The sequence below is a fragment of the Furipterus horrens genome, unplaced genomic scaffold (assembly GCF_987537825.1).
Source record: "Furipterus horrens unplaced genomic scaffold, mFurHor1.1.pri manual_scaffold_13, whole genome shotgun sequence".
NCBI classification, from domain to species: domain Eukaryota; kingdom Metazoa; phylum Chordata; class Mammalia; order Chiroptera; family Furipteridae; genus Furipterus; species Furipterus horrens.
Window position 1 is genome coordinate 47958673 of NW_028327183.1, and position 22903 is coordinate 47981575.

General features: G+C 48.5%; 2 protein-coding genes across 5 annotated transcripts; one reads left to right on the plus strand and one right to left on the minus strand.

Annotated features, from left to right (window-relative positions):
- Positions 1 to 2444: 2444 nt before the first annotated feature.
- Positions 2445 to 5096, minus strand: ZNF575 (zinc finger protein 575). 3 transcript variants are annotated; one of them, XM_090260721.1, is made up of 4 exons: positions 4997 to 5096; positions 4192 to 4302; positions 3609 to 3715; positions 2445 to 3097 (listed from the first exon to the last, which is right to left on the minus strand). In XM_090260721.1, exons 3-4 carry the CDS (start codon positions 3685 to 3687, stop codon positions 2445 to 2447), a joined length of 732 nt encoding a protein of 243 aa, XP_090116847.1. In that variant the 5' UTR covers positions 3688 to 3715; positions 4192 to 4302; positions 4997 to 5096. The 3 variants fall into 3 exon arrangements, with proteins under 3 accessions (XP_090116847.1, XP_090116845.1, XP_090116846.1); XM_090260719.1 differs by lacking the exon at positions 4997 to 5096 and adding an exon at positions 4580 to 4764; XM_090260720.1 differs by lacking the exon at positions 4997 to 5096 and adding an exon at positions 4399 to 4567.
- Positions 5097 to 9873: 4777 nt separating this feature from the next.
- On the plus strand, positions 9874 to 21022 carry ETHE1 (ETHE1 persulfide dioxygenase). Of its 2 annotated transcripts, none has more exons than XM_090259686.1 (7): positions 9874 to 10062; positions 10399 to 10543; positions 10659 to 10807; positions 17527 to 17656; positions 20033 to 20122; positions 20501 to 20633; positions 20671 to 20801. In XM_090259686.1, exons 1-7 carry the CDS (start codon positions 9982 to 9984, stop codon positions 20741 to 20743), a joined length of 801 nt encoding a protein of 266 aa, XP_090115812.1. In that variant the 5' UTR covers positions 9874 to 9981; the 3' UTR covers positions 20744 to 20801. The 2 variants fall into 2 exon arrangements, with proteins under 2 accessions (XP_090115812.1, XP_090115813.1); XM_090259687.1 differs by lacking the exon at positions 20671 to 20801 and adding an exon at positions 20824 to 21022 and having other exon boundaries at positions 9879 to 10062; positions 20501 to 20617.
- The last annotated feature ends 1881 nt before the right edge of the window (positions 21023 to 22903 follow it).

Sequence of the window (22903 nt, forward strand, 5' to 3'; positions counted from 1 at the left end):
CATTGGTTGCAGGCCAGCCCCATCCAGTGGCCTCACTTCCTCCATCTGTACATGGTGAGTTGGGACCAGATCAAATGAGTCTGTGCCCTTGAAACTTCGATGGTGGTGTGGTTGCTTTGGAGGAACTCTTCCTGGGCAGCTCTGTGTGTACGCAGGGATACAGCTCATGCTGTCTGGTTCTGAGGATGGACCCGAATCCTCACCCACCCCCAGCCCTCCCTCCAGGCCCTGCAGGGTGACCTGCAGCCCAGCAGCTGGCTCATTTCTTTACCTGCTTGGTTCCACCCCTTATGCTGGAGGCTTCACAAACCATCTCTCAGTCCATCCTCCACACTGTTCAGGTCTCAGCTCAAACATGACTTGTTCAAGAAGGCCTTTCGTAACCTCTCTATAATTGTATATGATACATGCTTGTATCATGTCTCAGCTTGATTTGTTTATGGTCAAGCTTACCAGTCTTTTCCTCTATAACTTGCTCTTTTTGTGTCTTAAAGATACTTTCTCTACGTCTGAGGTTTCTGAAATAGTCTCCTCTATTTCCATCTAAATAGTTTTGTGCTTCAAACTTAGATTTTAACTTTTAAAAACTTATTTTTGTGTATGATGTGAAGTAGGGATCTGTGTTTTCTACTGCTGCTGTAACAAGTTATCACAAGCTTAATGACTTTAAACAAGACACATTTATTTTCTTACAGTTCTGGAGGTCAGCAGTCCAAAATCAGTCTCGGGGCCAAAATCATGGTGGCAGCAGGCTTGGGATCCTTCTAGAGGCTCTAAGGAAGGGTCATTTTCTGGACATTTTTAGCCTCTAGAGGCTGCCGAATTCCTTGACTCATGGCCCCACGTCACTCCAGTCTCCGCTTCCATTGTCACATCTCTGACACTTCTGTTTTCCTCTTTCCCAAATAAGGAATCTTGTGATTACAGTGGGCCCACTGGAATAATCAGAATAATCTTCCCACCTCAAAATCCTTAATCACATCTGCAAAGTCCATTCTGCCAGGTATAAACTAACATAGATTCTGGGATTAGGGCAAGGACAACTTTGGGGGACCATTATTCTGCCCACCACAGGGTCCAATGGCATTTTTTTCCATCTTGGCTCACAGATTAGCATCTCCTTTCCCCACTTATCTACAGCAAAGGTCGGCAATCTGCAGCCCATAGGCAAAATCCAGCCCACCTGCTATTTTTGTAAATAAAGTTTTATGGGAACCCAGCCACAAATTCATTAATTATCATAATGTGTGCGGCTGCTTTTGTGCTACAACAGCAGAGTTGGGTAGCTGTGGTAGGCACTGTATAGTCTGCAAAACCTAAAAATATATACTGTCTGGCCCTTTACAGAAAGTTTGCCAACCCTGATCTACAGGTGAGGGTTGTCACGTCAGGACCAAGGGTCCCCTACCTGTTATTCAAATACACACACATTTTTTTTTGCCACTGTTTGAGTAGTGCTCACTTCCCACACTAGACCAGGCCTGTCTTGTTTACTGCTATGTTCCTAATATCCTGTGCAGGTTCTAGCATACAGTGGGTGCTTAATCTGTGGAATGAAGAGCAGTCCAATGTTAGCTTGATCATCTGATTTATAGTGGGAGAAACTGGTTCCAGGAAGGAAACTGACTTGCACCCTTACAAGGGCCTGATTATATACAGCACTTCCATTTTTATAGATAAGGCCTCTGAGTCCAGAGAAGTGACAAAGCTTTTCCAAGGCCCCCGAGTGCCTTCGTAGTGCATCAGAGCTGGCTCCAAAGCTTGGGCTTTAAACCTTTATACTATCAGTTCTTGATTTTTATCATTTATGTTTGGAATCTTTCTATATCAGTACATATAGGGCTGACTTTTTTCTGTAGCTACATCTTCCATTCTATGGCTGTATTGTAAGCCAGTCTCCTATTGATGGATACTTGGGTTATTTCCCATCTTTGGGCACAACCACCATGCCGCAGTGAACATCCTTGCCCTTATGCCTTGTTCATATGCTTGACTTTATAGGATAAACTCCCAGAAGTGGAATAGTTGACATGAGCATGTGTGCATTTAAGTATTTTACAGATGCAGTCAAATGGCCAAAATGGAGGCACCACTCTTAACAACAATGAGGAGAGAGCCTCTTTCCCCATGCTGCTCCCAGCCCATGATGCCAGCAGACTTCTTACCTTTGCCGAATGAATAGCCAGGGAAAACCAGAGCCAGTTCTTTCACTCCACAGCGCAAGGTCCATGGTGTGGGGCTAGTTAACTCTCAGTGGGTGACACCTTCCCTTCCCCAAAGCGGGTGAGCAAAGAGTTCCTTCACCTTTTAAGTTAGAGCCCAGTATGAGGGGCCATCCTTCCTGCCAATCAGAGGAGGCAAGTCCAGGCAGCCTGGTTTAGAAATGCCACCTCTTTATTCACTGGGGCTGGCGGCAGAGGGGGCCAGTGCGCCGAGGCGGGGGCTCACTCCCGCTCCCCCTGACTCTCGTGGTGGCTGCGTTGGTGAAGGAGCAGGAGGCGTCTCTGGCCAAAGGCCTGGCCACAGCTGGAGCAGTGGTGCCGGGCCGCGGCTTGGCTGCCCGGCGCTGTGGGCGGGTCATGACATAGGCGATGGGCGGCCAGTTTGGAGGGGAACGAAAAAGCCTTGGGACAGTGTGGGCAAGGATAGGGGCGGGCATCCGTGGCATGGTGTGTGTGTCGGTGGGCAGCTAGTTTGGAGGGGTAGCAGAAGGACTTGGAGCAGTCAGGGCACGGGTAGGGGCGGGTGGGCGCGTGGGTCCAGAGGTGGGCTGCCAGCTTGGAGCGGTGGCCAAAGGCCTTTGGGCAGTGCGGGCACGGGTGCGGACGGGCACCGCTGTGCGTGAGGCGGTGGGCTGCCAGCTTGGAGGGGTAGGAGAAGGCCTTGGGGCAGTCGGGGCACGGGTGGGGGCGGGCGCCGCCGTGTGCCAACCGGTGCGTGGCCAGCTTGGACGGGTACGAGAAAGCCTTGTCACAGTCGGGGCAGCGGTGCAGGCGCTGGGGCGGGGGCCGCCTGCGGGGTCCAGAGGGCGCCCCTGTCGGTGCAGCGGGCCCTGGAACCGACTGGTGGCGCTTCTTGGACGAACCCTGGTGGGGAGCTAGGGGACAGTAGGGCTGATGGGCCGCTGGCAGCAGCCAACTCCCTAAGTCTAGGCTAGGCTTCCCCCACCCCAGCCCACTTTGATATCCGAGTGTATCTGGGCACTCAGGTGTCATACTGAGATTCCTCAAATGTCATGTTCCTGCTCTCGACCTCAGCCATCTAGCATCCTAAGGGGTTCCAAAGCATTACCTACTTGTATCCCCAAAGCTTAAGCTTTTCCAAAGCTACTTAGGTGTCTGCATCTAGTATCTTCCCAAGTGATCACCCTGAAATTCTGCGTGTCATGCTCCTTGTCCCTCCTGTAATTTTCTGAGCCCTAGAAATGATCCCGAGGGTTCCCCTAAGCCAACCAGGATGATTCCCCAGAACGTCACATTTTGGGGATCCCAAATTGTCATCACCCTCGCCCTCACATTTTCACCCTGAGACATTCTCAAAATGTGATTCTCTTAGCCCAGTTCCTGGAGAATGTCTCCCACCCACACAGGCAGGGCCGCTCTCACCTCCTCCTTTGGTCACTAGCTCCTTGCCCGCATGACTAGGATCGGTGGCTGCGGCCGCGGACTCGGCATCTCGCTCCAGCATCTTGCTGGCCCGAGACCTAAAGGAGGGCCTAGGGAAGGGGAGGGAGCGTCGCCGGTGATTACCAGGCTAATCGGGATAGGGCTACAGAGCCTAAAACCAGGGGTTAGTCTATTTAGGGGTCTATTTAAATCTGGGATCCTAAAGTGCAGGCAGGAGTTGCGGGAAGACGGGGCCTAAGAACACAACGGGCGGAGCTATGCAAATCCCACGCAGAGGAATTCCCTTGGCCATTTAGAGCCAGTTGGAACCTTGGAGCAGAGTACAACCTGGGCGTCTACAACTTAAACTGTGCGTCAGCGATCCTGGGCGCGGGGAGGGCGGAGTCTACGTCCAGAGTGGGCGGGACCTCCCCACCAGAACCTCCCAGGGAGGGGTACTTACGACGGGAATGGCCGGAGCTGCACAAATAGGACCCCAAGACCCCTGCCCCGAAGCTCAGACCCAGGGGAGGGGCCCAAGAGCTCAGTGGGCGGAATTTCACGTCGAAGAAACAGCTCTCTTCACCTTTTGGCTTAGTCTCAGTCCATTGACGCCGCCTGGAACGCTAAATTTCTTCCTTGCTGATGAATTTCATCCCCGGCGTGGAATTGGGTCCGTGGAGGGTAAAGGGGAGACCTGGAGGAAGACACAGAAAGAATATGGTGTGCGTTGCGATCCAGAGTCTTAATGGACCTCTCACTCCGGATCTCAAGCGTCCGGGCTTCAACACACCCCTCAGGATCACGGCATTCAGGCACCAGTGCACCCTCCCAAGGCTCAGGCACCGATGCAGTCCCTCCGGAACCTATGCATCAGCACCCCAAATGATCCCACTCCGGGAGATCCTAGCGTCCTGCCCCTAATCCATTTCCCGAAGACCAAGGCGTCTGGGCCGGGACGCCAGCACTCTCACCTGCGGACCTCCCCTCCCCGGGGCGGGGCTCCGGGCGCCTCCCGCGGCGCCCGCGGTCGCAGCCTCGCTGCCCTTGGATGCGGAGTTTTTGCACGCCGCGCACCCAGGGACCTCAGGGAAGAGCGGGCAGCGCTCGCAAGCTGCTGTACCCAGCCTCATTTCCATTCCCTCCTCCCACGCCCGACCTGTGGGGGCGTCAGTACGCGTGCGCAGTCGCGGCCCGTGGAGGCTGCGGCGGGGGAGACAGAATGGAAGGAGGGGGTGGGTGCGCAAGGCTGGCAAGTTGGTGAGTAAGCGCAGAGCCGCGGGCCCGAAGGACTGCAGGCGGTAGGAAAGTGTACAGATGTTTGCGGGGCCCACGGTGGCTGACTGGAGTCAAGAGCATGCGGGAGTTAACACGGAGAGCTGCGCTTAGACCTCACTGAGACAGCGTCCAGCACTGGCACATTTCCTTTTTTGTGTCCCACTTCTTTTCGAGCATTCCCCTAGGAGCCTGAGTTCCGTCTCTGGAGGCAGTTTCAAGAGTCTAATCCACCTCTCAAAGGGTTTGCAAACATCTGGCTAATTTCTAGAGAGAGCTGGGGCGGGATGGAGCTGATGTCCAATAAAAACTACGTTATTTGCATAGCTCCCTGGTACCCTTTTCCATTGGGTTATTCCAGATTCTTTTCCCCTCCCACCCCAATTGCATGACCCAGGGGCAATGGCGGGGGCGGGGGCGGGGGCGGCGGGGGGAACGAGCGCGAGCGTCGCGAGGTGCCCAGGAGTATGCTTGTTCCCAGAGGAGCTGGAACCACTCCTAGGGTGGCATGCTTTGCATCCTTCCATGAGCAGTGACGGTGCACCTTTCAGCCCAGCACGAGAATGGCCGTGAAGTGCCCATAAAAGTATCCTGCTTGGGTGGTTCTCCAGCCCGATAACCCACAAGGTCTGGCGAGCCCTGGGAGCTGTGAGGGTTACCCCGAGGGGTTATTAGGGCTCTGGAGCCAGATTGCCTGAGTAACTGGTTTGGAGTTGGCTCTGCCATTTTCTAGCTGTGTGACCTTGGGCAAGGACTTAATTTTTCTAGGCCTGTTTTCTCATCTATACAATTAGGATTAGGATTAAATTCAGTAATCAATGGAAAGTGTTTAGAACAGTGCCTACAGTGCCTAATAAATGTTATCAATATTTTTGTTCTTATTATGCATTAGTATAGAGCATGACAGGGTCAAGGTTGTCCGGACTCACTGACCTTCCGGTTCTAGTATGTACTGCGGTCAGCCCTATCTCAGGGCCTCTGTCCCCAAGGCCCTTACTCCGTCAGTTTGCCTGCTGACTCCTCTGTCATATCTCAGTCAAATACTACCACTACAGAAGGCCTCCCCTGCCCACCCTATCTCATGAAGCCCCTCCCCTCCATTACTCTGTTGTCTTGTCCCCTTTGTATGCACTTGACATCATATACCTGTCATCCAGAATGTATGCTCTGTTAAGATGGACAATTTGTCTACCATGTCCATTTCTCTGTCCCTAGCATCCAGAACAGGGCTTAGCTGCTTATTAGGTATACAAAAAAAAAAAAATCTGTGTCACATGAATGCCTGAAAGAATTAACAGCCAGAAGCCCTCTGTAATGAGAAGGTAGAATGGTGTGGAAATGAAGAATTTGAGGTCAAGGAGTTGGCAAGAGGCCTAAGCTGAATGAGAAACCAAGGGAGGGTTTTAAACACATAAAGTGACATGAACTAGTTTAGGTTAATACAAACTTTTTTTAAAACCATATTTTTACATTATGGAAAATTTCAAACATACACAAAAGGAGAGGAAGGGGAAGAGTATAATTAACCCCCATATACGCATCATCCAGGTTCAACATGGCCGATTTTGTTTCATCGTCCCCTCAGTAACTCTCCTTGAGGCCACTGAGTTATTTTGAAGCGAATTCCAAATATGTCACCCAGAAACCCTTCAGTCTGTGTCTCTAAAAAAGTAAGAACCTGGTCTGTAGCATTGTCCGGGCCTGCCAAGGTCAGGGCACATACAAGAATCAACTAATGAAAGCATACCTAAGTGGAAAAACAGATTGATATTTCTCCCTCTCTCTCTAAAATCAATAAATTAAAAGAATTTGTTTAAAATGAGAGCTCTCTTTTCTAAACATAACCACAATATCATTATCACACCTTCCAAAACTCAGAGTTGTTTCTATGTCATCACATAGCCCACAGGGTTCAAATTTCCCCCATGGTCTTGAGCAATGTGAGTTTGAACTGAGCAGATCAATTATTTTTTAATTTAAGATTTTACTTATTTATTCTTAGAGAGAGGGAAAGGGAGGGAGAGAAACATCAGTGTGTGGTTGCCTCGCAAGCGCCCCCAACTGGGGACCTGGCCCACAACCCAGGCATGTGCCCTGACTGGGAATTGAACCAGTGACCCATTGGTTCGCAGGCCAGTGCTCAATCCACTGAGCCACACCGGCCAGGGCCAACTTTTAAAAATCCATGTGTAAGAGGACCCTGCAATTAAAATCTGCATTGTTCAAGGGTCAACTGTGTATCTTATTTTTTTTCTTTTCCAATGTTATACTTTATTTCAAACATTCAGATAGTTCAAGAGAATAATAGAACTGTTCTCTGCATTAATAATAGAATTGGCCTGCGTCAACCATTATCCAGTCATGGCCAGAGTTGTTTTATTCTCCCCCACCCCCATTCCTCTCAAATAATTTTGAAGTGATATGTCAGACATCATAACCCATAACTCTTTTTATTACACTTGTTTTGTTTGAAGGTTGCTGCATGGAAAGTGGATTGCAGGGAGGCAGAATGGAAGCCAGAATCCAGTGTGGCAGCTGTTACATATTAATTATAATATAAATTATCAGCATTTAGTTAGCTTTTTATATACCAGAAACTGTTCTGAGTGGTTTATATGCATTCATTCGCTTAATCCTACAGCACCTTTTTAAGAGGAAGCACTACAATTATCCTCATTGTACAGAAGAGGAAAATGAGACACAGAGCAGGGAGGTCCCTTATCCAAGGTTTCCCAAGGCCAGGGTTTGAACCCCTGAAGCCTGGAATCCAGGTAATCTGCATTTTGCTTTGCTGCCTGTTGACTGGGGCAGAGGACGTGATGCTGGGAAAGTGGCATAATTTTAGAAGTTCACTCTACAGGGCCTATAGTGATGACCTAGGAGGAGCTGGCAAGATGAGGAAGGAGCAGAGGATGGTGATGCAACCATGCTAGCCCCCGCCAAGAGCTTGTCCTGTCCCAGGTGCTGTCCCGGACTCTGCATGTGCGAACTCATTGAATCTTCACAATGAGGGAGGAACTATTTTCAACCCCATTTTACCGAGGAGAAAACTGAAGCCCAAAAGAAGGTGAGTTTTGAGCCCAAGGTCACACAGCTAGGGAGGATGAGACCAAACTTTCCCAGAAAACCTCACAGCGAACCCTATGAAAACCCCAAAGGGTGTGCACACCTTCAAGGAACAGGTTAACCATCCAGCAATTCTGCAAAAACATCAGGAATGGGCACCTCAGGGGTACGGAGGTCTTATTTGGGGGCCCCTCACAATAAAGAGTGTCTGAGGGTCCCCATTTTCCTGACTCTTCCCTCCCCTGAGCTCCTGGGAGTTCTTGTTCCTCCCCTTGTTTTAGCCTGCAGTCTGTACCTCTCTACCCCTCCAGACTGAGGGCTCAGCTCTGCGTCCCCAACTTCACACAGCTTGGGCCAGGCATGCAGGATTCCTCAAGGTGAGGAATAAATGAGCAAAGTTCTCTCTTTGACTGAGCTTTATTTTTTATGCCTCACCTGAGGATATGTTTATAGATGAGAGAGAGAGAGAAAGAGAGAGAGATATCAATTGGTTGCCTCCCATACACGCCCCAACCAGGATCGAACCCACAGCCAACCTATGTGTCCTGACTGGGAATCCAACCTGCAACCCTTTTGGTGTACAGGGCGATGCTCCAACCAACTGAGCCACCTGACCAGGGCTCTGAGCTTTTCTTTCTGCCTGTTTCTCTCCTATCTGAGTGTCTCCCAGATCTGAGAGATTCTCTCCCTCTTTCTGAATATTGCTCCCTGCTGTAATGTCCCAATGGCTCTTTCCATCAGTCGCAATCTTTTAAAAGATTGCATATCTCTAAGTGTATCTTTGTGACCATATTTCTTTCATGGACATCGCATTTGTATTCTATATCTCTCCATCTCTCCATTATCTCTGAAAGTCTCTGCAGGTCTCTCTTTGGTATTTGAGTGTCTCTCTCAGGCCTCTGAGCATCTCCCTTGCCTTTGAGAGGCTCCCCCAGTCTCTCCCCTAATAAAGAGCACCAGAAATACACTAGGAGGTGGCAATGTTTGCTTTAATTGACTTGCTGTAGCTAAGGAGAGAGGATTGCATCAGGAGCACTGGCTGTCACCCCAAACTCAGGGAGGGAGAGTTACAGGATTTTTAGAAAAGAGAGTGTTTATGTTAAATTCAAATGAAAGTTTGATAGGCTCAAGGCAAAGCAGGCCTTGTGGAAAGGAATTAATGTTGGGCCTGGAATCCCATCCAGGGCCTGTGCCTTGGAAAATGCAGAGTTAAAATAAATGTGGGGAGTACAGTTGACTCTCACACAACCCTGGGGTTAGGGGCGCCCATCCCCCATGCAGTGAAAAATCCTTGTATAACTTGATATTTCCAAAACGTAACTACTAAGAGCGTACTGTTGAATGGAAGCGTTATCGGTAACATAAACGTTTTGTTAACATAATTTATATGTTGCAGTATTATATACTGTATTCTTACAATAAAGTAAGGTAGAGAAAATGTTACTAAGAAAATCATAAAGAAAATGCAATATATAATTTTGTGTATTTATGACATCCCTAACTTTTCCTTAATTTTTTCATAGTTCTAGGCTATGCAGTTTGTGAATTTTTTAAAATTCTCTCAATTTCAAAAGAAATTTTCAATATATTAGAGAAAACTTCACATATAAGTGGACCTGTGCAATCCAAACCTGTGAGCGTCTTGGGGACTCTTGTTGGGTTTCTACCTCTCTCCCTGCCTGTGCTGTTCCCAGCGTCTCTCTCTTGCTATTTGAATGTCTCCCTTTCTCCCATTCTCATCATCTGGATCTCGGATGTCTCCGCATCGCCCCCAGCCCAGCTGTGAGGGGTCCCGCTCTGGCTCCTCCTCCCCCAGTGCTCAAGGCCCCTTTAGTGCGGGCGTCCCCCCGCCCCCCGCGACCGCGGCCCCTTTAAGGCGAGCCCCGCCCCTGCGGCGCTTTTAAGGTGGCCCCGCCCCTGGACTCAAGGCCCCTTTAAGGCGGTCCTGGCCCGGGCCCTGTCTGTCTGTCGGTGCTGTGCACCCGGCTTCCAAGGACGCTGGCCTGGGCTCCGTCCCCATCCGGCCGCCGGCGCGATGGCTGCGGCCGCACTGAGAGTCGCCGGGCGGCAGCTTAGCCAGCACAGCGGGGCTGGAGCCCCCGTCCTCCTACGGCAGGTGAAACCTGGCGGGACCGGAGAGCCGGATCCCTGGGCCCCGGGCGACCTCAGGGGCCGGAGTCTTTAAATCCGGGGTGGTCTGGGAGTCCCTGGGCGCGGGCCGCGTTCCTGGGTGCTTCACAGCAGAGGGCGCTGGGCACTTCCTGGCAACTGGGGACTCTTCGGTTCTGATGAAGGTGCAGGGGCTCCCGAGTCCTGACTCCGGGGGAAGGAAGCGCCCGGGGTGCCTGCTTCTGGGTCTCAGGATGGGAATCGAGTCGGGGCCCGGACCGCCAGGTCCCCAGCGAGAGGGGGCCTGGCTCTGCGCCCTCACCTGCCCCCGCCTCCTTCCCAGATGTTTGAGCCCAAGAGCTGCACCTACACGTACCTCCTGGGTGACCGAGAGTCCCGAGAGGCCGTTCTGATCGACCCGGTTCTGGAGACGGCGCCTCGGGACGCGCAGCTGGTCAAGGAGCTGGGGCTGCGGCTGCTGTACGCGGGTCAGTCTCGGCCGGACTCCCGGCCGGAGGGCGGCGGGCGCGGGGGCGGGGAGCCCTGCGTGCCCCCCACCCCCACCCCCGTGCCCTCCCGGACTCGGCCTCCTCTCTCTCCCAGTGAACACCCACTGCCACGCCGACCACATTACAGGCTCGGGGCTGCTCCGGTCCCTCCTCCCCGGCTGCCAGTCTGTCATCTCCCGCCTCAGTGGGGCCCAGGCGGACCTCCACATAGAGGATGGACAGTCCATCCGCTTCGGGCGCTTCGTGAGTCGGGTGCTGGGTCCTCCAGAGGGTGGTGGCCTGGACTTGGGCTCAAGGGCAGAGGAGGCTGCGGGCCTGGGTTCCTCCGTTCTGGGTTAGGAGGGGCCTCAGGCCTGGGCTCCTGACCTCTGCGTTTTTGTCTCGGGGAGAAGGAAGCCATTAACCCAGGCAGGGCCCTGGGGCAAGAGGCTCCGGGAAGGTGTGTCGCTGGCCGGGCCCCTTAAGCAAACAGCACTGACGGAGTTTCCTGCAGCTCTGGGGCAGCTCCTTCGGTCTGGCAGCTCCGTAAAAGCTGATTGGAGGCTGGGATGCCAAGACCGGGGCTGAGGGGGAGGGCCAGCTCTGTCTTCGGAGAGCCGCCGTCGGAGGAAGGAGCGTCCTGTTGCCGGGGGTCAGGACTGGGGTTAGTCCGGCAGGCCGCTACGGTGCAGCATTTAAGGAGGTGCTCGCTCTCCAGGCCGGCGCCTTCCAGGGAACTTGCCTTCTTAAATGTTGCGCCCTAGGCACTGTCTTGCTCACCCTGGCCCAGCCCTGCTATTACCTCACAACAGAATGGTCTGAAGCTTCCTACCTGCCTTTCCTTTCTCAGCCACGGGCGCAATCAGCAGGTTTCTGGGCAGAATTTCAACCCAGGGCAGCGCAGAGGGATGGGCGGGGCGCTGGGAGGAGTTGCCCTCAGAGGAAGGCCTGGCAGGGCTTCTTCTGATCAGAGTTGCCACAGAGGTAGAGAATTTGGCTGACATTGGGGACTGAATGTCAGGTGACAGGGTGAGGACTCAGCCTCCAGGCTAGAGGGTTTTGCTAAATGGAGAGAGTTTGAGTCAGAGCTTTTAGCTGAAATGAGGGCTTTGTGTGGGATCAGAGGGTTTAGCTCTAATGGTTACAGCCTCTTTATTTCAAGTTGTTGTTTTTTTCCTGAAAGCAGGTAAACAAAATGCATTGTACATTTGTGTAAACAGTACGCAATAGTCAGGTGCTAACAAGCCTTTCTTGGGTTGAGAAGCCTTAGAAGAGGTAGAAATGGTCAGATTCTGTGTGAAGATGAGCCTGTAGTCAAACTGAATGAGTGATGTTTTCAGTGAATGAATGTTGAAGGGTCTACCTGTGGTATATTTAGCTTCAGTGTTTGCTTTTTAAAACAGCTTTATTGACTTAATTCATCGTCGGCAGCCGTCCGTCTCGAGAGACGATGGTGTAGCTTCTTAAGAGTCTATCTGCACCGCCGAGAATGGCTGTGCAGTCCGACTCGGGAGTGACATGGTATCTGTCTCCTCCCGTGTTGAATCGACATCTTGTGATGACGCTGAAGCTACAGAGCCTGGGCAGGGTAATATGGAGGGTCTGCTGTTGCCCATGCAGCAGACCCCCCCTCTCTTCGCAGCTGAAGGGTCCAAGGGAAAGACGGAGTCGATACAGCTTGGGTTCAGGTGCGCCGCAGGAGTTGCCGGTGTTGACTACAACGTCAAACCGCCTTAGGGACTCCGGCTCCGGATTTTCTGTCGGGGTTTACTCCCTTAGCCTTTCCCCTGAAGAGGTATGCCGCAAGGCAGCGGAGGTTTTTTGGAGTCAGAGTTTTCCTTCTCTGATGTGCCCTGACTGGAAGATCGAACCAGCGACACTTAGCTCGCAGGCCGACGCTCAATCCACTGAGCTAAACCAGCCAGGGCATGACTTAATTCATAAACCATCCAATTCACCCATTTAAGTATACGTCAGTATATTCACAGAGTTATGCAACCATCATCACAATTAATTTTTTAATATTTTCATCACCCCCCCAAAAAAACCCCGCACCTCTTAGCTGTCAACTCAGCCCTTCCCCCTTTCACCCCTACAGCCTTAGACAGCCACTAATCTGCCTTCTATCTATAGATTTGCCCATTCTGGACATTTCATAGAAATGGAATCATACAGTATGTGGCCTTTTGTGACTGGCTTCTGTCACTGATCATAATGTTTTCAAGGTTCATCCATGCTGTAGCATGTTATCAGTGTTTTATTTCTTTTTATTGCTAAATGATATTCCATTGTATGGATATACCACATTTTATATATCCATTCATTAGTCGATAGACAATTGAGTTGTTTCCGTTTTTAAGAAAAGATTTTGTTTATTTATTTTTAGAAAGAGGGGAAGAGAGGGAGAAAGGGAGTGAGAGAAATATCGATGTGTAGTTGCTTCTCATGTGCCTGCAACTGGGGATGTGGCCCACAACCCGGGCATGTGCCCTGACTGGGAATCAAAGCGGTGACCCTTTGGTTGGTAGGCCGGCACTCAGTCCACTAAGCCATGCCAGCCAGGGCCGAATTGTTTCCGGTTTTTTTGTGTGTGTGGCTATTTTGACTAATGCTGCTATGAATGTTCATGTATAAGTGTTTGTATGGACATGGGTTTTTGTTTTCCTTGGGTATATACCTAGGATGGAAATGCTGGATCATATGATAAGTCTGTATTTAACAGTTTGGGGAAATGCCAAACTGTTATCCAAAGTCGCTGCACCATTTAATGTTCCCACCAGCAGTGGATGAAAGTTCTGATTCCTCCATATCCTGGTCAACACTTGTTACTATCTGTCGTTATGAATATTCAGTGTTTTGTTTGGTTTTCCTCTTGAGTTTTGGAGATGGGCACATATTTTTCTTTCCCTTATTTTCTACTCCCCACTTTTTAGAATTGAATTGTAACACACATATAATATAGTACAAAGTGCACATATTGTACATATGCAGCTTGGTAAATTTTTACATGTTTACACTTGAGTATCCACACCCAGATTCAGATACAGAACTTGCCCAGCACCCCAGAAGGCTTCCAAGTTGTCCCTCTTTCTGGCCATTGAAACCCCTCCAAGGCATCATTTTTCTTCTTCTTCTTTTTTAAACATTTAAAAAAGATTTTATTTACTTATTTTCAGAGAGAGGGGAAGGGAGGGAGAAAGAGAGGGAAAGAAACATCACATCAGTTGGTTGCTCCCACCTCCAACTAAGGACCCGGCCCGCAACCCAGGCATGTGCCCTGGCTGGGAATTGAACCAGTAACTTTTTGGTTCATTGGCCAGTGCTCAGTCCACTGAGCCACACCAGCCAGGGCTTATGTTTCTGTCTTAATCTTAGATTAGTTCTGTCTGTTCTGTACCTTGTATCCAAAAATCATACAGTGTGTACTCCTTTGTGCCTGGCTTTTTTCACTGTACATAATGTTATATATGGTTGTAATTCTTCCCTTCTGTTGCTGTATAGCAGGGTTGACAAACTTTTTCTGTAAATGGCCAGAGAGTAAGTAAATTTTTAAAAAGATTTTATTTATTTATTTTTAGAAATTGGGAAAGGGAGGGAAAAAGAGAGGACGAGAAACATCAATTGGTTGCCTTTCATACATGCCCCGACCGCCTCACCAGGATCAGGTGCAACCCAGGCATGTGTGAATCAAACTGGCGACTTTTCACTTTGCAGGAGGACATGTAACCCATTGAGTCACACAGATCAGGGCACTAGTAAATATTTTGGTTTGGTTGTAACTGCTCAGTTCTCTTGTTGGTAGATGATGCATAAATGAATAAGCACAACTGTGGTCCAGTAAAACTTCACTTATGGCCACTGACATTTTACTTTCAATAATTTTCATGTGTTATGAAATAATCGTTCTTACTTTGATATATTTTTTTTCAACCATGAAAAAGCACCCGTTCTTAGCTTTCAGGCCTTACAAAAGCAGGTGGCAGGCGCAATTTAGTGCACCAGCCATAGCTTACCATCCCTGATGTAGAGCATTTCATTGTGTGGCTTTCTGACAATTCATACATTCTTCTTTTGATGGCTGATTCCAGTTTGGGGCCATTACGAATAACACCACCATGAAGATTCTTGTACAAATCTCTCGGTCAACATGACCCTCAATTTCCAAGGAACAGACTTGCTGGGTGACAGATCTGATGTGTATGTAACTTTAGTAGAAGGTACCCAACAGTTTTTCAATTGGTTGAACACTTTACACTCATAGTGGGTCAAAATGTGGATGGTTTTGTTTTAGAATGAATTTTCTATTTTAATAAGCAGTCATTGAGATGTGAACATTTTATCCATGAGGAGATTCAGAAAGTTAGTTTTTCCTGTTACATGTGTTGATTAAGAGGGTTGCCACTCAAGACTCTTAATTTCTCAGGTCCCACTTTCAAGATTCTGATTTAATTGTTTGGGGCTGACAGTACATCAGGTGATAGTCAAGTGCCCCACGTGAAAATTTCCATGCTTCCTCCTATTTTGAATTAACTATTTGAATTGTGGAACAAGTATTTTATCCCCCAATACTTTATTAAAAATTTCAAGCATACAGACAATTTTAAAAAGTTTTACAGCATGCACCTCGTATTATCCATCCATAACTTCATCTTATTTTGTTTCCACAAAAGAAAGAAGGTTTAGCTGATGGAGGTACAGAGTATATAGCTACAGTGGAAATTATATTTTCGGTTTTTGAGTTGCGAGGGCACAGAAAAAATGCAGGGTGATACCAAGATTAAATACTTTTGAATAATGGAGCGAAAAAATAACTTGGGGACCTAAGGAAAAAGGAGGCGGTAGCTTGCTTGCCACCAGGGGGCAGTGTGGTCTGTGGGAACTGCAAGGTGCGCTGTGGGCCTGCACCGATCTCTTTAATGTGGGGTTTAGGAGGTAGCTTCAGAAGTTAAATCATTAGGGTAATAAATTATTTTCCTGACATTTGCTTCCCTGAATTGAGTGTGGGGATTTAAATAATGATGACTCCCTGGGTTGGCATTTTGTGTCTGGGTTTTGTGTTTTGTATATTTGTTTGTTTGTTTGTTTACTTATTTGGGGGGGAGGGGAGAAACATCAATTAGCCTCTAGCACACACCCTAACGGGGACCCATCCCACAATCCAGGCATGCGCCCCAACCAGTGACCCTTCGCTTTGCGTGTGTCGCCCAACCAAGCTACATCTGCTAGGACATGTTCAGGGTTCTTAATGACAGTCTCAGAAGTGGCTTTGGGGATCAGAAAGTGTGGACATTTGAGATGATGCTAAATTGCCCTCTGACGAGGCTGTATGAGTTGTACCCACATCCCCGGAGATGTAAGAGCTTTCCTCAAACACCCTCAGTAACTGACAGTTGCCAATCTGGTAGGTGAAAAATAAAGGTTTTTAAATTTAACTCTCACTGTTCCCTCCTTCCTTTTAAGGTAAGTCAAAAAACTTTTCAGATGTTTCTTAACTCTTTGTTTTCTCTTCCATGAATCGCCTGTTTTTTCTTTTTTAAGATTTTATTTATTTACTTCTAGAGAGAGGGGAAGGGAGGGAGAAAGAGAGGGAGAGAAACATAAATGTGTGGTTGCCTCTCATGCGCCCCCAACTGGGGACCTGACCGGCAACCCAGGCATGTGCCCTGACTGGGAATCTTACAGGCAGCCTTAGGGTCCACAGGCCGGTGCTCAGTCCACTGAGCCACACCAGCCAGGGTGCCTGTTTTCTTCCTTTTGCCCACTTTCTTTTGTGGGGTTCTTAGAAGCTGTTTATATGTTATGGCTATTCACTCTTTACAATAGTTTCTTATACATGCTACTAATTAATACTGTCTGAATTTTTTTTGTCTTTTAACTCTGCTTTTGTACTTTTCTATAATGAAGTTAAACTGTGTGCCCACATTTGTCTCTGTTTTTTCTTATAGCTGCTGAATTTACTGTCATGTTTATAAAAACCTTTTCTATCTCAAGATTTTTAATAATTTTATTTATGTATTATTGATTTTAGAGAGAGGGAGAGGGAGAGACAGAAACATTGATTTTTTGTTCTACTTATGCATTTGTTGGCTGATTTTTGTATGTGTCTTAATGGGGATTGAACCCGCAACCTTGGTGTATCAGGATGATGCTCTAACTGAGCTACCTGGCTAGGGCCCTTTATATATATTTATAACTAGAACTATATATTTAGTTCTAGAATTTTAATGTTTTTTGTTTAGATCTGTAGTGTATCCTGAATTTTGTGTTTTATTTCTAATTATAAAGTTAAATGTTCACTGTTTTTTTTTTAAAAAGGATGAGCAGGAAAAGTTTAAAGAACAAAAAATACATTTAGAGTTAGTGAATGCATTTTATAAAAGATGTCACTCTACAGGTGGCTTTGTAACCTGCTTTTGTGCACTTAGTGAATAGTGAATATTTTCGTGTCATTAAATATTTGTGTATATCATCATTACATTTTATTTTCATGATAATGTTTAGTGATTGGTTAGTATTTTATATTTACATTAGTATGCTTACCTTATTGACTTGCAAGATCTGTTTATGAAGTATACTAACCACCATGTGATATATGTGTTACAAATATACTCCCCAGCTTGTTTGTTCCCTTTGAGTTTCGTTTGTGATGTTTCTGTCATTGCAAAACTTCATATTGATTTAAACGCAAACCATTGATCTTTTTCTTCATGATTTACGACATTAGGGATCACATCTGAACGATATTCCCTAACCAGAGGTCATATATTCATTTGTACTTTTGTTGCTGTCGCAGATTTATGGTTTTATGTTCTTGCCTTTAATTCATTTGGCGTTTACACTGGTGTGAGGTCTGAGCCTGGAAATCTGACCTAATTTTTTACAAAATAGGTTATCTATCAATAGATGTGACCCTGGAATAGTTTCACCATGAGGGCAGAGCCACTGGCTTCTTGGTGACTGTCTGTACTTTTCCTCCCTGCCAGGCCCTGGAGATCCGGGCCAGCCCCGGCCACACCCCAGGCTGTGTCACCTTCGTCTTGAATGATCACAGCATGGCCTTCACTGGAGATGCCCTGCTCATCCGAGGGTGTGGGCGAACCGACTTCCAGCAAGGTCCCACGCCCCATTCCTCAGCCTGAGAATCTTACTTAGCATAGTTATGAGTGTGCTGGGGTTTTAAGTATCAGTTGCAAGAATGAATGAATGAGTGCCAAACGTTTAGGGCATCAGGACTAAACTCAAGGCGTTTAGCTGTGGTATGAGGGTAGAGTTAGATTCAGAGGTTAGCTGATAAGGGAACAGTTAGATTGCGGGATTTAGTTGTTAGGGGACAGTTAGGTTCAGGGGTGAGTTAATTATCTATTGCTGTGAAATAGTTACTCCAGAACTGAGTGGCTTAAAACAATGATTAACATTTATTCTCTCACACAGTTTCTTTCTTTCTTTCTCTCTTTTCTTTCTTCCTTCCTTCCTTCCTTCCTTCCTTCCTTCCTTCCTTCCTTCCTTCCTCCTTCCTTCCTTCCTTCCTTCCTTCCTTCCTTTCTCTTTCTTTTTCTCTCTCTCTTTCTATTTTTTAAGGATTTTATTTTTATTTGTTTTTAGAGAGAGGGGAGGGGAGGGAGAATGAAAGGGAGTGAAACATCGATTGGTTGCCTCTTGCTTGTCTCCAACTGGGGACCCAGCCTGCAGCCCAAGCATGTGCCCTGACTGGGAATCGAACCGGTAAACTTTTTAGGTCACAAGCTGGCACTCAATCCACTGAGTCACACCACCCAGGGCAGTTTCTGAGATTTCAGACTCTGGGAGCAGCTTAGCTGGGTGGTGGTTTTGGCTCATGAGGTTGCAGCCACGCTGTGGGTGTGAGCTGCTGTCATCTGAAGGCTTGCCTGCGGCTGGAGGCTCTGCTTCCACAGAGGCTCACTTGTATGGTTGGCAAACTGGCCCTGGCTGTGGGCAGGAGGCCTCAGTTCCACCCCTTATGGACCTCTCTGTGGGGCCCTTTAAGGGCCATCACGATATGGCAGCTAGATTCTCTCCAAGGGAATGATCAGAGAGAAAGGGAGAGAGAGAGAGAGAGAGAGAGAGAAAGAGCAGCTCTAATTTTTAAAAGAAGACTTTATGTATTTACTTTTAGAGAAGGGGGAAGGGAGGGAGAGAGCAGGAGAGAAACATCAATGTACAAGAGATACATCAACCAGTTGCCTCTTGCACGCCCCCAACTGGAGACCTGGCCCGCAACCCAGGCATGTACCCTGACTGGGAATTGAACCAGTGACCCTTAGTTTGCAGGCCGGCGCTCAACCCACTGAGCCACACCAGTAAGGGTGAAGGTCCTCATTTTTCTTTCTTTTTTTCTTTTGCCTTTAAAAAAAAAAAAGTTCTTTAACAGTCGTCCCAATACCCCCCCAATTTTTTTAATGACATAGTTTCCTAAGTTAAACTCTGTCATTTCTGCAATATCTTACTTATTAGATGTAAGTCCCTTAATCCAGACCACTAAGTCAAAGCTGAAGGGAATTAGTGTTAAATTTTGAAGAGTGTCAAAGAGTTTGTGGCCATAGTTTAAACCCCCCTGAGGCGTTTAGCTGCTGGAGGTGTGGCGGGTGAGGGCACATGGAGTTTGATTTGGAAGTTCACTGCTAGGACGTTGTTAGCGGTTTGAGTGCTAGGGGCTGTGTTATGTTCCGGGTTTAGTTGCTGGGGGCACTTAGATTCAGGGATTCTCTGAGAGGGGAGTTTCAGAAGGGTTTGGCCTTCCTTTGAGTGAGTGTGTGTGTGTGTGTGAGAGAGAGAGAGAGAGAGAGAGAGAGAGAGAATGTGGGGTTGACAGTAGGTTGGGAGGAGTTAGCTGCCTTGTGGGAGGAGGAGGCCGAGACTGGATGGGAGGGGAAGGACAGCCACCTGAGCTGGCAGCGGGTAGTAACCAGATCCTCTGGCTGCCTCTTGCTTCCTCTTCCCTCTCTTCTTATCTCTCCATCTCACTCTGTCTGTTTCTCTCTGAGGCTCCTATGCTCCCCTTTACCCACTCCCCACACAGTCATGAGATGGGAGGATTTAGGCGGAGATGAAAGGTGGAAGAACATTCCAGAGAAGTTTGCCCCTGCCCCAACTGAGGACTCAGGGCTTCTTGCTGGCGCCATGGCGCCACTCTCCTCCTTGGCCTCACGCTTTCAGCTTCTTCCCTTCTAGTCCACCTTACCTGCCCAGACCCTCTCCTGGCACCCCAGAGCGAGGGCCAGTTCCTCGGTACTCGGTCTCATCTCAACCGTATTTGCAGCCATGCCGACTTTTTCACCATTCCCCAGTCCTTTGTATATGCTGTTCCACCTGCCTAGAATACCCTTCCCTCTCCTTCCCTTCTTAGGTAAAGGGGTACTGACAGGAAATGAAGGTGAGAGTTTAGCGACCTCCACCCTTTTCCTAAGGGAAGAGGTTAAGGGGCCTCTCTTGTCCTCTTGATCCACTGACCTCTGAGGTTTTCCTCCCCAGGCTGTGCTAAGACCTTGTACCATTCAGTCCACGAAAAGATCTTCACACTTCCAGGAGACTGTCTGATCTACCCTGCTCATGATTACCATGGTGAGGGCTTCCTGGAGGAGGTGACAGCGGGCACCAAACTACTGAATTCCTCATGGGGCATGGGACTATAATTCCCAGAAATTCCTCTGGGCCAAACAATCAAGTGCTTATGGGTACTAAGTGTGAATGTAGAAACCGTGACTCCTAGAATTTCAGAGGACAGGCGTTTTCTTGGGACCTCTTTACAGAGCTTAGGGAACTGAAAAAACTACTTTTCCCATACTGCCCGTTGAGGAGGGCAAGCAATTTCAGGAACATTCTGGGAAAAGCCTGTTAGTCCCAGGCCAGCGAGGCACCCCAAAGCCTCCTGGGAAGTGTAGTCTGAGAGGCCCAAGGCACCGAACAGGTGGACAGTCCTCCTCCTCTCTTGGCCACTAGGACTCACAGTGTCCACTGTGGACGAAGAGCGGACTTTGAACCCTCGGCTCACCCTCAGCTGTGAAGAGTTCGTCAAGGTCATGGACAATCTGAATTTGCCCAAGCCTAAGCAGATAGGTGAGCAGTCAGGGGCCTGCACCCCTGGGTCTGAGGGAGGAGGGGCTGGGGGCCTGGCCTCCTGGGTCTGAGGGAAGAGGAGGCTCAGGGCCAGAACTCCAGTTTCCCAAAGAAGAGGGCTCTTAGGGTTTCTGGGTCCAGTTTAAGCTTGGGGAGAGGGCGCCTGCTGGGGCCCCTTGGTTCCACCCTTGGTTCCTTCCTTTCAGACTTTGCTGTTCCAGCTAACATGCGCTGTGGGATCCAGAACCCCACTTCCTGAAATCACCTCCGTCAGATGCTCACATCCCCTAAAAGTGCACTAGGTGGAGTGAGGGGAGAGGTGCCTTCCCTGGAGCCTGTCTCCTCTCCCCTCCCTCAGCAGCCCTCAAGCTTCTCAAATAAAAATCTTTTTTCTTTTGTCTTGAATCTGACTTCTGTCTGTTTCCTGGGGGAACCACTTGGGCTTCTGGGCTGAGGTGCCTGTGGCTAGTTCTGGTGCCTGAAGAGGCCAGAGAGCAGGACAGAGTGAAGGTCCACAGAGCACCGAGGAGATATTTTAACTCCCAAGAGCAGAAGCAAACAGGTTTCAGCTACTTGGATTAGAATACCATGTTGAGTTTGAGCCATTTCCCCATGTAAGACCCAGGATAAGGTAGTTCTATTTTCCAGGCCTTGTCTATAAAGTGAAAATAATAATAATAACAATAATAATAATTAATAAAGTTATGATGATCCAGTGAGTTCATATGTGCGAGGTGCTTGGCACACTGCCTGAATGGCAGGCTTCCTATCAGTGTTAACCATTTTTTATTTTTTTAAGGAAGATTCATATTTTTTTATTGAGAAAGTGAAAATGTTAGTATCGAAAGATAAGGATAGAGGAGCCATAACAAGAAGTTGACAGTTGCGATTCAAGCACTCACTTGTTTAAGATGCCCAGGAAATCTGATATATGTGGGGAACATAGACTGACCCCTGTGTTAGTAGTGACAAGCAGTGTAGGGTTCCTCAGCAATGGAGAGGTGACTATCCCTTATAAACTATGGGTGAGCCCTGGTTGGTGTGGCTCAGTGCACTGAGCTCTGGCCTACGAACTGAAGGCTTGCTAGTTCGGTTCCCAGTCGGGGCACACGCCTGGGTTGTGTGCCAGGTTCCCAGTTGGGGGGCACGCGAGAGGCAGCCAATCTATTTTTCTCTTGCACATCAATGTTTCCCTCTTTTTCTCCCTTCCTTTCCCTTTCCTACAAATAAATAAATAAAATCCTAAAAAAAGACAAAACTATGGGTGAAGAGAAGAGGATTTCTTATCACTTGAAATTGAGCTGCTGAATCTCTGGGGAATTGTTTTAAACAGTCAGAGTTTTCAGTAGAAGCTATACAACTTTTTCACACGCAATGGATGACAACAGCCACATCAATGCCTACCCTAACCGTCCTCATTGATTTGTCCCAGGCCTCCAGAGTCCCAGCGGTAGCCACGCCCTAAGCCTCCATAGCCACAACACACAACAGCCACCACCATGGCCTCCAAAGTAGTTTCCATAATAGCTGCAGATAGTCTTGGGAGATGACGATGTGTTAACTATTATTGTCACTCTCAGTTGGAATAATCTCCCAGGCATTTCCTGGTTTGGAGTGACAGAATGTGCAATGGTTAAGAACACAGATTTTCCAGAGAACATACCCGGGCTGACATTTACAACATGTATAGACTTAGGTCACACTTGTCCCTCTCAGCCTCAGTTTCCCCAACTATGAAGTGGAGCTAGACATCCCTTTCTTGTTAGGCTGCTCTGAGGATAAAAGTAAATTAACGTGTATCATCCTTTAGCACAGCTCCTGATATCCAATAATAATTTTTCACACCAGTTATTTTCCTGTTTTTACCCAGAGAGGAAAGGGTCTGGCTGACACCTTTAACCTCTCTCGTCCATTCATAGCAAAGGGGTGGGGGGCACGCTTCCCTTTGTCTCTGGGCGGGTCTCTGATTCAGCTCAGGGCACCCCATCCCCTTGCACAGCTCCCCAAACCGGTCCGGGCCCTTCTAAACGGCTCATTAGAGGAGAGAGGCCCCTATCTGCATTCCCTTCTTTCTGTCAGCATTTCCAGGATCCCGGCGTTAGGGAGGCGTTTCTACATATGTGACCAAGATACTTGAACCTCCAAGGGACAGGAATGGGGGCGCTAGAAGCAGAGGGGAGGGGGTCGCGATGCTGGGCTTTCCGAGGGTGGGGGCTGGTGGGGCCGGGATGCCCGGATGCCAAGGTCGCGGGCGGGGCAAGCAGGTCGGCTGCCTCCTCCCTCGGG